General features: G+C 45.9%; 3 protein-coding genes across 5 annotated transcripts; 1 reads left to right on the top strand and 2 right to left on the bottom strand.

Annotated features, from left to right (window-relative positions):
- Positions 1-218: 218 nt before the first annotated feature.
- Positions 219-2,034, bottom strand: LOC121592504 (nuclear receptor coactivator 5). The gene is made up of 2 exons (XM_041914004.1): positions 1,418-2,034; positions 219-1,333 (listed from the first exon to the last, which is right to left on the bottom strand). The coding sequence occupies exons 1-2, from the start codon at positions 1,906-1,908 to the stop codon at positions 535-537; spliced, it is 1,290 nt and encodes a 429-aa protein (XP_041769938.1). The 5' UTR covers positions 1,909-2,034; the 3' UTR covers positions 219-534.
- A 29-nt stretch (positions 2,035-2,063) lies between these two features.
- Positions 2,064-10,274, top strand: LOC121592499 (PAS domain-containing serine/threonine-protein kinase). 2 transcript variants are annotated; one of them, XM_041913997.1, is made up of 6 exons: positions 2,064-2,374; positions 2,652-2,870; positions 2,978-4,571; positions 4,641-6,546; positions 6,642-6,788; positions 8,935-10,274. In XM_041913997.1, the coding sequence occupies exons 1-6, from the start codon at positions 2,367-2,369 to the stop codon at positions 9,300-9,302; spliced, it is 4,242 nt and encodes a 1,413-aa protein (XP_041769931.1). In that variant the 5' UTR covers positions 2,064-2,366; the 3' UTR covers positions 9,303-10,274. The 2 variants fall into 2 exon arrangements, with proteins under 2 accessions (XP_041769931.1, XP_041769930.1); XM_041913996.1 differs by lacking the exon at positions 8,935-10,274 and having other exon boundaries at positions 6,642-7,945.
- On the bottom strand, positions 10,150-16,682 carry LOC121592502 (oxysterol-binding protein-related protein 2). 2 transcript variants are annotated; one of them, XM_041913999.1, is made up of 7 exons: positions 16,437-16,682; positions 14,256-14,674; positions 12,687-12,809; positions 12,058-12,612; positions 11,736-11,961; positions 11,301-11,650; positions 10,150-11,236 (listed from the first exon to the last, which is right to left on the bottom strand). In XM_041913999.1, exons 2-7 carry the CDS (start codon positions 14,303-14,305, stop codon positions 11,131-11,133), a joined length of 1,410 nt encoding a protein of 469 aa, XP_041769933.1. In that variant the 5' UTR covers positions 14,306-14,674; positions 16,437-16,682; the 3' UTR covers positions 10,150-11,130. The 2 variants fall into 2 exon arrangements, with proteins under 2 accessions (XP_041769933.1, XP_041769934.1); XM_041914000.1 differs by lacking the exon at positions 14,256-14,674 and having other exon boundaries at positions 10,151-11,236.
- Between the last annotated feature and the right edge of the window lie 19 nt (positions 16,683-16,701).

Genomic DNA, 16,701 nt, shown 5'->3' with positions numbered 1-16,701 from the left:
ATTAAAGAAATACAACATTTCATTTCGTCGATCTGTACGGTGTATGAAAACATACAACGAGAGCAAATTTGTAAGCAAAAATTGTATTCCATAAAAAAATAAATCGTTCGATGTTTTCGATGACTTGGGTAGGTATACACACCGTCCATTCCATGTTCAATCGGAAATATGCGTATGCGTAGCCCGAGATGGTTGGCAATAAAATATTCATGAATGAATTGGTGGTTATGCAACTTCAATTAGCATATAATTTTTTTATTTACGATCAAATGTTGTTGTTTTAATAAAAGTTTGCGGAAATCGTACATACTTTCACTTGCTTTTCGGTGACGCATGTATGAGACGGATCCACAAAGCTGGACAGGACAGTTTTGCTTAACTATCGCGCGACTATTTCTGTGAGCCCGCCGCTGCTAACTATTGAAGAGAAAACGTTTTATTCTTTAACGTTCATTCCTTGCGCTTCGTGCAGACAGGCATTATAATTGCAGGTATTATTATAATTTAAATGTTTAAGATAGGTTGTAATGCTGATTACATCTTGTATCCCACGTTAACATTTGAAAACAACTGACTTTGCAACAGTGAGTCTAGCGCTCGCTGTACCTTGGGGTCATGCAACAGCGTGGACGTTGGCATGGTGTTCGTACTCGGCTTGGTTTCGACTGAAGCTACAGGCTTCGCAACACCTAAAATCGATGGTTTGTTCATGATGTCCAAAATTTTCCTTTGCAGTTCTCGCTCCGTTTCCTGTTTGCTTTTCACCGGAGCAGCGGACACTATCGGCGGTATTAGGGAGCTTGCGGTCGTACTATCCACATCCTCTCCCAGCTCCAGCCGGATCTGCGTCTCTTTGCGCTCGTTCAGATATTTGATTAGCCTTTCGTATTGCAGCACGGTCAGGGAGCGATTTGCAGCCAACAGGTTGATCATGTTCTGAATCGCTTCTGGGTGCTTTTCTTGCCTTTGCTCAAGATCTGTGTGCAGTTGTGCTGGCTGAGGTTGTGGCTGAACTGCTGGAGCCACACGGTGGTAAGCAGATCGGCTATGGGGCGCAAGCTCCTGCCTTCGCTTATCGTCGAAATTTTTCACGATGAAACCAATAGCATCATCCGTGGGCATGTTGCGATGCTCCGCCGGTATACCGTACAGCACATTTACGGTAATGCTGTTGCGTTCTTGATTCTCTGGGGTGATGACAATGCAGTAGTATGTACCCTGAGATGCTCTGTTTGCAAGTACCTTGCCAATCGGCACGTCATTGTTGGGAAACAGTAGATCTACGCTCAAACCCGCCCTCTTCAGACGAGCTTCAATACCCTCCGCATATGGGCTGTAATGAGAGAAACAATTGTGTTAGGCAACGGCAACTCTGGCAATTATAATTGTTGGTAGTTTTTGTTGTGTGGTTGCTTACGTTAGCTCCTTGTTCACCACTATGATTTCACAATCATTGCTTTCTATTCCTCGATGTGGTGCCTGCCCGATCGGGGTCTCCGGATACACGCTACTTAAATCGGCAACACTGTATTGCTGTGGATGGTATCCACGTTTGATCGGATGGATCGGATCCACGGGCGAACGGTCGCGGGCAGCGGCACCCGACGCGTTTGACTTGGCATTCGAAGCTGCTGTACTACCCCGAGGTAGCAATCCCTTCTTTGCGCGATTGTCGTTGGCCACCTTTACCATCAGTTTTCGACCGTTGAACAGCTTGCCGTTCATCGCCTTGATGGCAGCAGAAGCTGCCTTTTCGGAATGAAACTGTATGAATCCGAATCCGCGCAGAAGCGTCAGGTCTTGGTACGGCTGAAAATCTTTGAACAACTCTTCGAACTCCTCCACTTTCGCTTGTTCTCCCAATCCGCCAACGTACACTCTGGAATTGACCGGAGGAATATTTGCCATAACGTGCACCGTGTAAATGTTTGTCTGGAACGCAGAAGGGCAACAATATCCGCTTCAATTTTGCTGTAGCAGAAGAAAAACAATGGCGACAAACAAAGGCAAATCGATTTTGTAGATAAACAACAAACTGTCAGTGTGACAAGTGACAGCTCACATCAACGAGAAAATTGAATTGTTTATGGAGGAACTTGAAATTGGCGCTAAAATTTGTTTGTAAAGCAATTGAAGCAAATTATTTTCGTTTTAGTTGTGAAATAAGCACCGTTACTTTCGAAAAACGCTTTCGTTCGTCTATTGGAGCGATCCAGCGCGCAGAAAGTGTAATTTCACACCAATTCGGCGTCCATATTTGTTAATTGCTATGAGCAAACCGTGCAACCGGAAGCCTCTGCGAATTGTGTAGCTGTTACAGCGCCATACGTGTGTGTTGTTTTGATGTTCATTGAAGCTTTTGCAAAATGGATAGGTGAGTGAAAACAGAATGCAGCTGGAAATGATGCATACGACGTTACCCGCTTCCGATGCAAAGTGCATCGTTGCACAGTACATGCGCAATGGTGTTGCGATGAGACCTATCGATTTTCGATTTCACATCAACTGTCATTGTTGGTGGTCCTCTCGCTGATGTTATTCTGGTTTGGCTAAAACCTCTCACGGCACTGGAAAACATTTACGAGGGAGCACCGTTTTTCCAACGAAAATGTAACGAGATACAGCGTTAACGTAATTTCTACTCGAACCAGTTGCAGCAGCTATCGAACGGAAGACAGCGGCAAAGATGTGCAGCTCGAGCAGCCAAAATGCAGCAAAAGAAGAGGGAAGCAGCTCCTGAACGTAAACTGTTGTACTACTAGCAAAAAGCAATCCGCATTCCGTCGGTGCCGTCCAGGTGATGGATTTAATGGCACGAAATCATCTCATCTTAAGCCATACAATGCATTCACCCCGTTAAGCGAGCTAAGGTGAGGGCGTACTAAAAGTTCGACGGTTTTTGTGGGGGGTGGTTAATTGTCCATTTTCTTCACGGTCGTATTAACGTAGGCGTGAGTGTGTTTTTTTTTTGTTACAGACAACAAATCTCCATCCTTGTCCCAGGACAGAGCAGTTTGTGCAACTCGTTCGAAGCAAACCAAAGCTTTCCGGGCATCGGCAGAAGGTGCATCCGGTACGGTGGGCCTCTTACTCGAGCTGCTTTCGTAAGTGCAATAAACTCACCCGTACGGTTGAGCTGGGACTCGATGGCAAACATGGACCGGGTGCGAGTGGACGGTTCAAATGGAGTCCGATTCACGGCCTTCCGTCCGAAGGGAGGATGCTTCCCGCATGGTGTACCCTCACCGTACAACAACTCGTACATTGCATCGGCGTCGGAATCGATTGGCCGGCTGCCAAAGAGTGATATCAATCCCAACAAGGCGGTCTTCACGATTGACTCGAAAACATCCCGTATACTGATCGTCAATCGCAATGCTTGCGAGCTGCTCGGATACAACTCGAAAGAGCTGTGTGAGATGGAGTTTACCAGCCTGCTGTTTAACAAAAGCAAGATGCACGTGTCTGCTTTAGCGGAGGGCCAGCTGAACAGTGAAGATGGGACGGTGATAATCCTGAGTGGAAAAGTGGTCGAGCTGTGCACAAAGTACGACAAAAATGTGGCCGTTTCGCTGTGGGTTAGGCAAATCGACACCGAAGGCCAGAGATGTCTAGCGGTGGCGGAGCCGGTAGAGAGGAGGGTGGCCCAGCTGGTGGTCGATCAAAACGGTTACATTGTATCGGGTGACAATGAAGCGCTGATACTGTTCCAGCTGGATTCGGTGGAGAAATTTGGAGGAATGGATGTAGCGCTGCTGATACCGGCCATTCAACTTCCAGACCCGGACACAAGCCTAATAGCGAAGCATATCAGAAAGCAGAAGGCTACGGGCAAGACGCAGGACGGAGTATCGTTTCCATTGTGTTTACTGATATCCCACCACGAAACTGGCACCGACACGACGGACAGCGGGGTGTCGAATCCAAACGCACTGCTATACCTGATCACAATTTGGGTGTATACAAACCTGTCGGGGCTCCTGGTGATCGATGAGAATTCGGTAATTGAATCGTGCAATCATCACTTTTCTATGCTGATGTTTGGCATCCCACAGAGCAAGACCATTGGGGAGCACATAACGAAGCTGATTCCCAACTTTGGTCAAGAGACCGATTGCTTGACCAGAAGTCGTAACGCAACGCTGTCGTCCCTAGACAACGACGAGTCGGAAACGGAAACAGATCACGTGGAGCTGGAAAACAGCAAGGATGGCTTCCTGTCCGGCGCTCTGAATGACATACGAACATCGCAGTGCGATGCGACCGTCAGTCCAGTGAAGGAGCCGCGCAAGGTTTGCTTAGATTTTACGAACGCCTCGCATCCCGGTAGACGATCATTAAACAGTTCGGTTGCTGTAATGAATACGCTACCAGCTTCAGGGTCGATGGCTGATGGATCACGCATCGATCAGGCACCCGTCGCAAGCGGCAGTGAAAACGCTACAGACGAGCCGGGAAATCAGTTCAGTATTGTGGTAATGTCGGAAAATGCTTACTACGTAGAGGATAATAGCGAAAACAATCGAAATTTTGCAAACGTTTCGAACGCACAAAACAACCATGCCTTAAAGGTAAGCAGCATTGCAGGGAAGGTACCATCAGCATTGATGAATAACGAATCGATCTTCGTATTGTTTCAGCCGTGCACCACTTCCGCACTTGCGTCGACCCCAGCAGCATCAGTAGCGGCAGCAGTAGTAACGGGAGCTGCAACGGGAGCCACCCCATCAGCAGCAACTGCAACAGTATCGAGCAATTCATCTGCGCCAGTAGCAGGAGATAAAGAAGTAGTGAATAAGTGTAGCAGTGTCTTAGTATCGGAAGATTATGCAAATTTGCCGGAAAGCGATTTGCTCACGCCAGTCAACGAAAACTCACTATGTATGAATTTATTGAACTCGAAGAATGTGTCCATCAACGAAACCAAAAGCCCACTGTACACTTCGGAAGACATAAATGTGGCACTGCTGAAGGACAGCACACCGGCTAGCGCCCCACCGGTGATGGTAACGCCTCGGTTCATAAAGCCGTACGAGCTTGCCAAGGGGGGAGCAGGATCGCTAGTCACGTCCACGCCGGATCAGCACAAACGTCACTCGGCTGGCGGCATCGCCGACATTATCCGACACATGGGAAATACGGGCAAGCGACTGTCGTACGTCGATGGGAAGTATAGAGGAGAAGCGATACATTACGACGGGAATGTGATTGACATAATCTACACGATCTCGAGCCAGATGCTTCCCTGCGGCCGGAAGGTGTACTGCATTTGGATAAGCCGCGATCCAGAATCGTCCTATAACAATCTGGAGGAGGCGAATGTTACGCTTACGTTTAATAGCATTACCAGCACGATTGATAATTCGCTTGGCCAACCGAGCAAGATCGCGAATGCGACAGCGGCGGCAGTTACTGTTAGCCAGAGCAGACCGAATTCCGTGTCGTTGGTGTCGCAGTGCGAGGAGGAGCAGGTTTTTGGAGAGTACAACAAACACTACACAACGATTAAGCAGATCGGTAAAGGTGCGTACGGGTACGTGAAGCTTAGCTACCGCAATACCGACCGCCTGTTGGTGATATCGAAGTTCATTCTGAAGGAGAAGCTGTGCTCCAATTTCATGATAACGACGGAGGATAGAAAGGAGATCCCGATGGAGATTTATCTGCTGACGCACGTGAAGCATCCCAACATCGTGACCGTGTTCGACGTGTTTGAAAACGAAAAGTTCTTCCAGCTCGTCATGGAAGTGCACGGTTCGGGGATGGACTTGTTCGAGTTTATCGACCGACGGCCGGCAATGACCGAGAAGCTGGGCTGCTACATTTTCCGTCAAATTGCCAACGCCGTCGATTACCTGCACTCGCTGAACATTCTGCATCGCGACATCAAAGACGAAAACATCATCATAGATCAGCACTTCCATGTGAAGCTGATCGACTTCGGGTCGGCCACCTTCATGCAGGAAGGCAAGCTGTTTTCCACCTTCTACGGCACCACGGAGTACTGCAGTCCCGAGGTGTTGGCCGGGAACAAGTACGCCGGACCGGAGCTGGAAATGTGGTCCCTGGGCGTAACGCTGTATGTGCTGATGTTTTTCGAAAATCCCTTCCTGGACATCGAGGAAACGCTAAAGTCGGAACTGATAATACCGCAGGAGATCAGTCCCGAGCTGGAGTACGTGTTGCTGTCCCTGCTGGACAAGAACCCCAAAACGCGCATAACGATGAAGCAACTGATCTGCACGGAGTGGTTGACGCAAGAAATTAACCCAAGCGCATTCAACTTTGCCCACATAGTGCCCTGTGAGCCGTACGAAGTGAACCCGGAAAAGTACTTCAACGGCCAGATATACTCGAGTCAAACCGGTCTGTCCACCTCACCGCACAGCTTATCGTTGGTGGATGATGAGGATGAAGGCGACGATGAGGAGGAGGACGAGCCGCATGCCCACATAGACGATTCGTTTGTTGATCCGGATGAATTGCAGGACGATGACATTTGTCCATTGACGCACGACGACGAAAAGCTGCCAGAACGATCATACGGTATGCAAATGTGATCATACGGTATGATTTAAGTCATGCCTGCGGTGGGTTTGATCGCTTGATACTGATACCACATGTTTCTGTCTTCCTTCTAGAACTGTGCAGTGGACGCGAAACGCATGCTGCTGGAACGATATTGGCCAAAGGAATTCAGAATCTCTCCCTACAGGAACCTTCGACATACAACAATCACAGCAGTACAATCGATACCACCGCGGCAGTGTCTGGCGTTATAGGTACAGGTAATTCAAACGCTTGCTACGCGTACGCAGAACACTCCGTTCCTGTCGTTGTGTCGTATTTTGGTGGTGGGTCTCAGTCTAATCCTTCCCTGGTAAATATGTCCCCGGCCGACTGTGGTGGTGCTGGTGGTGCAGATGGAAGTGGTAACATTGAGTCGAATGCTATATCCATTTCCACGGTCGCCAGCAGCAGCATTCCCGTTCAATGTGTTTCTGAATGTGTGTACAAGCCCAGTACGTTTGAGTGTGATGTCGTTGAACGTGCAGCCTCCCTGGTCGATGCAACAGATTCCGAAAGCATCCCAAGAGTCGTCTCTGCCTCGACGGACATCGTAAACAGCCCTTCGCTTTTGCCCCTACAAACAATCGCCTGCGAGGAAAGCGCTAGACAAGCGTACAGACGGAGCAATCGGCAGTCCGTGTGTGACTCGAGCTGTTCTACTACGCCATCGCTCGCATTGCCGCCCTCTTCCTCGATGCTGATGTGCACCATGATGCCCTACTCGGTGCTAAATAGTGGCGACAGCTGCTGCAGCAGTGTTACCACCATGAGCAGCTGCTGTAGCTTTGAGGAGCATCATTTGCATTTCCATTATCCGGACGACAGTACGGCTAGCAGCAGTGCAGCCGACACGCCAACCAACTGTTGTTCGCAGGAGTTGCCTCAAACGCAAATTTGTACAACATCGGTGCTTCCGAAGAAGGGAACCTATGACGATGCGAGCGCCAATATGCTACTGCTGGATGCTCGGCACTATGCAGCCTCTTCCTCGTCCACCAGTCCTTGCAGTTCGCTGACCTCGTCCAAGTCCGAGAACAATATATTCGATGGCAACTTCGCTACGTTTAGCTCGATCTATGATGTTGTCAGCATGGACAGTGTTACCGATGCGGCCAATATGACGGCACCCGAGCTTTCGGTAATGCTTCCATTCCACGGCTGTGCTATTGCTGATCTTTCACGGCCTCCTCCACCTCCGCCGGCGGCCGCCGCACTGCACGATGGGGTGAACGTCGGTGAGATCGTGCCGGGCCGTTGGCGTGTGGAGAAAAAATAGTCTGAATAATTAATCTAAATTTCCACCTCGTGCGTGCGCACACGAACACACACACACACACACACACACACACACACACACACACTCTCACACAAACACTAATAAACACACACACACAGCCGGGTGGAATTTTAGTTAACTTTTGTACGCAAAACTTTGTGCGCATCTACTTTGGTAGTGTACTCCAAGCAACTGCTGTTGTGCGATTGATGTCCTGCGAATCTGTGATCTTTTTTTTATCGACACGACATTAGCTGCACCCCATCACCATCCACCCTGTATACGTCCTGCATCATACGTAGCTTAAGGCGGGATAGGTGAGAAATTGAGAGCAAAGCATTTTTGAGAATTCTTTTTGCTACAAAACTCTGATTAGCTTTTTTGATCACAAAGTGTTTGTTGAGCAACTATTGAGCGAAGAGCCGAAGAGATGATGCTATTGCTTCGTTAACTAACGCACGCACAGAAAGTGTAGAAAACCTGCTGAAACACTGTTCCCAATACAATTCTACGCAAACAGCAGCTAAGCGCAACTCGTCCAGTAAAACAACAAATAGTCATTGTAGTGAAGCAAACAGCAAACAAAAATAGTAACAAAATGATGACATTAAATGAAAATACTCAACTAATATATCTACTTTGCACATCGTTGTCAATAGGCGCTTAGGAGAAAGCTGCACAGGAACTGTTGTTTTGTTTGTAGAATAGCACTGTAATGGATCGATCGAGCGCGCAACACACCTTAAAAAAGCTCCTTATTTTCGAGTTTTCCTGTATTCCGGTCATGTTGCATAGTCTTATTTTATATTGTATGTGCGGTGAAATTTGTTTTTTCTTGTCTTATATTTGTCTCTTTTGTAAGTAGATTTTCCATTGTTTCTATATTCTATCTATGTGTTGAACACAAATGTGTACATATGTTGCCTTTTGTTTTGTTCGTTGCTATCTATTATCCTCGTAATAGTGGGCTGTTTCGGGTTCTGTTTCTGTTTTGTATTGTGTTTCATCTTCGCTATCGTAATGGCGATTTCTTTTTGTGGCGAATTGTGATAAAGAAAAAGAGATTGTTTCAATTGTTGTCAACTCAGATACGGCCAAGCAAGCGCGTGGAAAGAAGGGACAGCTACTACGGGCCGAAATGCAGCAACGGTCCGGACATCATGCGCTGCTGGGCATGGGCACGGATGCACTTACCGCGATCGATCAAGTGCCAACGTCCGCCAATCGAAATGCGAAATGCGTTGATGGGATGGTGGTAAGCTACGGCGTAAAGCAAACGAAACTGCAGCAATACTACTGTAAAGATGAGCCGGCAGATGAACAGGTAGTGCGCACGTCTGTGGCAATGGTGCCACAGATCAAGCTGGAGGCGGTAGGAAAGGAAGATGAGAACGATCGCTTGATCGACACGGATTATGATAATGATACCTTCGAAGAGGACATCGATGATCGTTAACGAATGCTTTTTATGCGCAATAGTAGCTAACGACACAGGTTGCAAGTACAAGGGCCTTTTCTATCAATGCTTGTGAATAGTCATTTAGAGGAAGAAGGAGTAGCAGTAGAGGAGAAGTGTTATTATCGGTACTATTTAATTTTTGGCACAATCATACAGTTCGCATAGTCGCGCGTAAAGAGGCGCCATTCAGAAGTGAAACCAATTCAACAGTAAGGCAACAAATAATCATAATAACAATGATAGTCAAGCAAACCCATGCTGTGGTGTAGAGTAAATTAGCACAATTGCTGTGGCCCGTGGTGTTATAGAGAAATAGGGGGCGCGTCTGCAATACAAATAGAACACGCTGTTTCTACTCTTATCTTTTTAACCGTCGCTGAAAACATGTCCTACGTTACATAGAAGAGAAATAATTTAATACCGTTGTTACAAGCCTCTGAGGAGGGAGGGGCAGAAGGTAAAGAGATGTATAAAAGATATTCAGAAAAAGAATGTTATTCCAATTGTGTCGCGCACTACAAATTGTAAATAAGAAAACCAGAAACATTTTTGCAAAGCTCTACATCGATTGGTGAGTGTTTTGCTCTGTTTTACATTCGATTATCAACTGTTGTCGAGGGAGGGAATGAGTAAGTAAACAAATCAGAATATAAATGACGATATTTTCCCTCTTAGTACCTGTCAACCACTAACTGCACTGTTAGATAAGGATTTCGTTAATCTGGATGGTAGTTAATCACATGTAGTGCATGAATCCTGGTTTCCCAATAGTTTCGTAAAGCACAGCAATATAGTATTGATAAAAATACTTGTTTTTGGTTGTTGCAGCGACTATGTAGCTTTTATTAACCTTATATTGTATGTTGTAACATGTCCCAACGTAGCTGAGAGATACATTTACATTTCTAGTAATAGATACGCTGTAGTAACTTTGCGTTACATTTCTTTCTGTTGTTATAGACACCTCAACAAATTATGCTATAGTAAATTGTAAGGGGGGAGGACTTCTGCTACGGTTTGATACACTGTATTGTAAGACTTCTACATATTTATATCCATCTCTTCTACTGATGAAGCATTTGCTCGTTCATTGATACGATGCAGCGCTGCTGTATGACGCGACTACAGAAAGTAACGGCCAGTTCGTTTTTTTTGTTTTTGTTCTAAAGGAATCGCAAAAACGCATGTAATGCCTAATATTGCCTGCCTGCTGTTGGCTGTGTGAAGCCAGTTTCTGTGCAATATGTTGTCATTAATTGACCCAAATCTTTCTATTGTCCCTTTCCCATGTTGCTTTAGAGTATGTGTTTGTGTTGCTTGTTTGTGAATGTGGTTAAATGGTTGTAAAATGAGGCTCCAAAATTGCTGCGACACTCGTACATCTTACAATCTAAAATTATATTGTCCCAAGTGTTTCCGTATTTGGTTCCCGGAAATGTGTACCATGTTTCATGCCTGTTTCGTGTTTTGCTCTATTCATACTCATCATTTTGGTTGTGGACTGGAAATGGAGGACCGCTGTGTATAGTGTTGGTAGCAAAAATAGCATTAAACTTGTGTTCCTGCCTGTTCACATAATTCCATTACATCAATTCAATTACTTAGTGTCCGTTAGCGTCGGGAAATTTGGGAAAAAGTAAGTCCGCCTTATGTTGATGGGATGAAGCAAACGAAAGTTCTCGCACAATGTGCGAAAAATCAGGAAAGATCTTGCATTCCTGCGTGTAATGATGGTACACTGAGTAGTAAATAGTAGTAACGGTAGCATTTCACTTCAACGGGTCATTTGTATGTCTGTCTGTCCACGGTACGTTTGGAAGAGCATTTAAAATATATCCAGCTCCAGATTGTCATCGTTACGCTCCCAGTAACCGCCCTTGTAGATCCAATCCTCTTGCTTGGTGTGTGGATTGGTTTCCTGTTTGAACCATCTGCAAAAAAGGGGAAAACAGAACGTTAACAGGACGACTTCATTGTCGGCTTGGTGACACCTACCGGGGAAAGATTACCAGCTCCTCCTGACCTTTTTTGCTTTTCTTGCGGGTTTCGCGTTGTTTCTCTTCGAGTCGCGTTTTCTCCGCTGCCGCACCATCCAGATCGCCCTGCTCGAGCTTTCGTATGTCGGGCCGGAGGCGCGAATCGGTCGGACACAGGGCCCGGGGCTGCTTCATGTGATCCTCCAGCTGGTTCAGGGACATGGCAAAGTTGGTAAATTGGTAGTACTCGGCCGTGTTGGCAGGGCGTGATTCGGCCTCCCACAGGGCAACGGAGTTTGGAATGTCGATCGAATAGGTGGAATCGCTCTTGGGAATGTCACCCTCTGACGGTTCTGGTGGATCATCGGGCTGCAGAAGAAAGAAAAAAAAATAGAAAAGATCGATTACGAACACGATGTAAACTATGCCGGTCATTGGTCGTCCGCTAGCGTACCTCCTGTATGGAAAGGCTTTTGAAGGAGCTCATTTTCAAGCTGTTAAGCTTGGACAACACCTTGCGTGGCGTATTTCCAGGCGATTCGTTGGGACTTTTGCTGCGATCGTCCGCGTTGCGCTTAAACTTGTGCGCATTTTCCTTGACGTATTCCTCGTAGGATGCGTAGTCGGTGCATTTAATAAACTCGGTCCATTTTCCGTAAAGGAAATGCGTTTTGCGTTTGCTGCAAGGGTACGGCAATGGGAGAAAAAAATCCGTAAATCTCATCTCGCTCACGCATCATCGTGTACACGGGCGGGCCTCGGTCCTCATTACTTACTTTCTGTCCGTGATGTAGCCTTCGACGCGGTGCAAATCTTTGTTGTTCCACCCGGAAGGTTTAAAGTTGAGGGTGGCCTTCATGCCGTGCTGGTGGCTTACCACCTCCATCATTCCGTACTGCTCGATCCACAGCTTGCCCACGATCACGTTGTGCACGCAGCAGTTGACATTGCTCCACGAGTACGCCTCGTTGAGTTTGGGAAACTCGACAGTCACAGTGCCCTTGGGCTGTATCTCGACGCTTTTGCCCCAAAACTTGAGCTTCGGATGAATGGATCCGTGGAACCGGAAGCTGTCCGAATCGGCATGGAATGCGGATATTGGCGGGTGATGTGACACCTGCTCACATATGATCCGAAAATCGGGGCGCGTGAGCTCGTACGTTTCGCCCAGCAGCGGATTGAAGGGCTTCCCGAGACGCTCCCAGTTGGAGGCCAACGCAGAAACGGCAAATGCGGAAACGTACTTCAACCGCTCCAGCGGAGTCGCCTGTTCCGATGCAACGCGCAGCAGCTTGGCGTACTCCATGTACTCGGTCATACGCTGCAGAAAACTGCAGAAAAGAAAGGTGTGAATCGTGAAAGTGTGATCATATCGCCGATCATGATGATGTTCAATCGATCCTACCTGAGCGGCTCGTTAAATACAACCGGCATTGTGATTTTGCTTAGCTCCTTGCCGATGCAATTCTTCAGTACTGACCAGATGTTGAAATCATTCCGCGAGAACATAGGAACCGGAAGCGATGTTCTGAAAGCACATGATAACGGGCATTGCTATACTCTCTCTCTCTCTCTCTCTCTCTCTGTTTCTCTCTTTCTCTCTTTCTATCTTGCTGCTACCACGTGCTACCGCGCGTCCTGCGCTTTCATTTGCATAGTATTTGGTGCGTAATAATGTGAGAGTGTGTGTAGTGCGAAGACATAGTATATATTGTTGATAGTGAAATGGTGTTTTATTAGTAGATCTTGAAAAATTGATTTATTAACAAATGTTGGATATAGTCATTAGGAGGCCCGATATTTCTCGACTCTGACTAACTTTCCATGCTGCTTCTTGCTCTACAAAACATAAAAATCGGCGAATGACCGGTCGGTGGTGGCTATATATGTATATTTCCTTTAACATGCGTATGTAGTACATTAACTGTTGGATTTTATTCTATACAACTCATGGCTTGCTGTGACGATGTTTCAGTGCTCCTTTTTTTGTCTGTAGTAGTACGTTTGCTGTGCAGCGAGGTGTTGTACTTTCCCTGGCATATTGCACCAATTGATTGCGTGTCGTTAACTACAGACGCGGTTTTACTACAAGAACAAGTTTCAATGGCCATCGGCAAAACAAAATTAAGCTCATCGAGCAAATTGGGCTAGTGCGCTAAGGGTATACGGGTATACTGCCATATATGAAACAATGGAAATGGAATCTAACAACACACAGAAAATGACAACAACAGTAATTACAGCAAATAGATAACACAAAACAGTACTATGTATGTAGCATGTAAGGAAAGCACAGACACAGCATATGTATGTATATGATTTAAAACACACAGGATTCGTGAGGGAGCGTTACTGGTGGTAGTAAATGGAATTGGACAGCCGGACAGACAGACAGACAGACAGACGGACGGACACCAGTAGGCCAGGATGGTGAAACATTGAAAACAAAAGGGCAGGCATGTACAACTATGTACACTTTATTGAAGAAGCACATAAACAAACCGTAACGAACTGGGCGAGCTAGGGGGAAGGATAGTGAAGTGAGCGTGCTTTTCTTTGGCATATGTGTGTTGTTTTCTTCTTCCTCTTCTTCTTCGGTGTATGGGTGGTGCTTTCTTTAGTTAGTTGGGGGGGGGGGGGGGGGGGGGTTGTGGGAGGGGTGTATAGTTAAAAACAAGGCCTGGCACACACACACACACACTCACTCTGCTGTATTATTTGGGAGTAAAACGTGAGGTAATCGCAAAGAGTTTTGTAAGGCTATATAAATTGTGGAACTATTTACGAGTAGAATGGTTTATATTGTTGTTGTGGTTGTTGGTTTTGTAGTTTGGGGAGTTAGTTTAGTATCGAGGACATATTATCGTGTGATTTAAAAAGAGAGATAGCTTATGCAGCTAAAATTGGTTGCAAGCTAGTCGTAAAAAACGTTACATTATACAAGCAATTGCTATAATCATTACGTCATATTTACCTGAGATTGTCACATTGGCCATTCTTTTCATTTACAACTTTCTCTGCCATACTAGCAGCTGAGCGGTTTGTTTTGGTTTTGGTATATTCACCAGGTATTAATGAATGTATTCAAAAAGCCAGCAAATTATGGTTAAAAAGTCTGTGACCATGTAAGGGGGTCTGTGTTTCACAAAATCGGCCCAACCGACCAACAACCCACACACACACACACGCACACGCACACACGCCTCGTTTTCCTGCTACTTTAGCTCCTTATAATGAACCTTTTGGCGGTGCGCGCGGGCTTCTTGTACTCGACTCTCTTGGTGGAGCTTGCTTTTTTTACTTTCGGTCTTGAGATTCGCTCTTATCTCCGTGTTTCGATGCTTCTAGTCCAATTCACGCATTCATTTGGTCACTTATCGGTTCCATGCAAAACTAAAACAAAGAATAGGTCAAATTATTTGTTCATTTAATGCCTTCGCTTGGGTTTTTTGTTGCTTTAATTGTGAATTTTCTAAATGCAATCCATAGTTTACAATTGCAAAATTGTGAAAGCAATACAAAAAATCAAATCGAATATTGCTCTTTGTGTACAGGGTTAAAACAAAACAACATCAGCTAAATTTGTGTCGGTATAGACCCGCCGCGGCCTGAACGTAATAATGTGGTGGTCCCTTGTTTGGTGGTAATAAAAACTTAAAAATATATCGAGGTGCTGAAGCATATTGTGTTTTGCCACCACATCGTGTAACATAGCAGCATAGTTGTTTGTTATGCACACACTGCTGCAGAGATGCACAGGCAGGGCAGTTATCGAACAAAATATGTGTTTGACGACCTTGACTATTTTGGTGTGTTTGTGTGCTGCAACTAGGTGGCAGCATGTTGCATGTTCGTAAGCATGTCCCTTTCTATGAGTACAATGGTGTGCGCGGATGTGATATGAGTTTTTTTTTAGATTAGAGCGGGAGACGTCAGCACGCGGTGGCGCTTACACACAGTTATAGCGTGCATAGTCCGTTTTGCCGATTAGGGTTACGAGATAGTGAGACATACAGAACACGACGATACAATCATAAGAGAAGAGGATACATGAAGAGACAGTTGGTGAATTGGTAGAGGAGAGTTAGCGATACAGATGAAGGAAGGAGGACACAGATGATGCACACTCACACATCTAGACGACAAGGTAGAGAGATATGGATGGAGGTGCCCGGACTGGCATATCATTAGCGCTACATATGTCCTGTGCTGTAGGCTATTCGAGTGTGATGCGACGAGGTTCTGGTGTTGATGTCAGATCAATCAAATGCTTAGAAATCGCGACAAGAAAACAAGTGACAGTGTAGGTATTGCAGCACTTACAGTAGCCTCACGTTAGCATACTATTCGGGGTGTTTGGTTTGGAAGTCACACAAACGAGAGTCCTCGGATAACTAAATACTTAAACGATGGTGTCGTATCACATGCTTCATATGTTGGCTTTTACGTTGTTTTTTTTTTTTTTTGTTTCAAATCATAATCAGAAATCACTTGCTACGACCAAAGTTCTCTCTCACTGTTCGTCCTGTGTTGTTTCCCCGCATCTAATTGCCGACTTTGCTGAACACTAGGGCCAGAATAATACCACAACGATGTTCACATTTAGCTGTGACACCACACATGCCAAAACACACACTCCCAATCACTATCGCACGAGAAGGATGTTCAATGCAATCAGTGACGAATGGTCACACTGTGAAGAATGCTGGCGAAAAGGGTGTATTACTATGTGCTAGATGAAGATGATGATGTATGAAAGCTAAATCTTCCGTTTATCCTTTCCGAGGAGAGCTAGCACCGCGCGTGTGTTGTGTGAGTGGTTGAGTTTAGGACGTAAGCAAAAACTTGGCCTTTGGAGGTTTTGTGTGCGAGAGAAGGAGAGTGTGGTGTAATAACAACGCATGCGCTATTGCAGTATGGAAATTGCTCTCTTTCGCCCTATGATCGATCAAAAGTCCTGCGAACAAGTGGCCATCGAACTGTGCATCACACGCCCTAACTTCTAGAGCAAATCGAACCCCATTTTTTGGTAGCTAGGTTATGCTTTTCCACTGATTCAGATGCTTGGCACGGATATGATGCTACATCGAGGAAGCTGCTGTATGAATTATGAGCATTATGCTACTATTTGTTGTTGTGTCTTCTGTGAATTCACCTTTGACCACTTCATGTTGCCGATGGAGGGCCGCAGTTCACTTTTCGAAAGGCGTTACACACTTTGTGTGTCCTTCCCTCGATGTTCCGAGTTTGTAATGGCTGCTGTGCACTTTCGTTGAATTCTGTAGCAAAAGATGAAATTTCAGGTGCACTTAAGAACAGATTCAAGCCTAAAGTCACTGTGCTTTTCGCAAGATTTGTTTTCTACTGGAAGAGGACTACCGCAAAGGCCGAGCGCGGTATTTAGAATGAGCGGTGAGTTT

Source organism: Anopheles merus, chromosome 2L (genome assembly GCF_017562075.2).
Source record: "Anopheles merus strain MAF chromosome 2L, AmerM5.1, whole genome shotgun sequence".
Taxonomy (NCBI): Eukaryota; Metazoa; Arthropoda; class Insecta; order Diptera; family Culicidae; genus Anopheles; species Anopheles merus.
The sequence above is the reverse complement of the archived record's forward strand: the minus strand, read 5'-3'. Positions and strand labels throughout refer to the sequence as shown.

Bases quoted from the DNA above. Each gene is read 5' to 3' on its own strand.
- LOC121592504 (XM_041914004.1), bottom strand. From the start codon at position 1,908: ATGGCAAATATTCCTCCGGTCAATTCCAGAGTGTACGTTGGCGGATTG. The intron at 1,334-1,417 runs GTAAGCAACCAC...CTCTCATTACAG, and splicing joins GTGGTGAACAAGGAGCTAAC to CCCATATGCGGAGGGTATTG.
- LOC121592499 (XM_041913996.1), top strand. The intron at 2,871-2,977 runs GTGAGGGCGTAC...TTTTTGTTACAG, and splicing joins ACCCCGTTAAGCGAGCTAAG to ACAACAAATCTCCATCCTTG. The intron at 4,572-4,640 runs GTAAGCAGCATT...GTATTGTTTCAG, and splicing joins AAAACAACCATGCCTTAAAG to CCGTGCACCACTTCCGCACT.
- LOC121592502 (XM_041913999.1), bottom strand. From the start codon at position 14,305: ATGGCAGAGAAAGTTGTAAATGAAAAGAATGGCCAATGTGACAATCTC. The intron at 12,613-12,686 runs GTAGGATCGATT...TCTTTTCTGCAG, and splicing joins GTATTTAACGAGCCGCTCAG to TTTTCTGCAGCGTATGACCG. The intron at 11,237-11,300 runs GTAGGTGTCACC...CCTTTTTTGCAG, and splicing joins GAGCTGGTAATCTTTCCCCG to ATGGTTCAAACAGGAAACCA.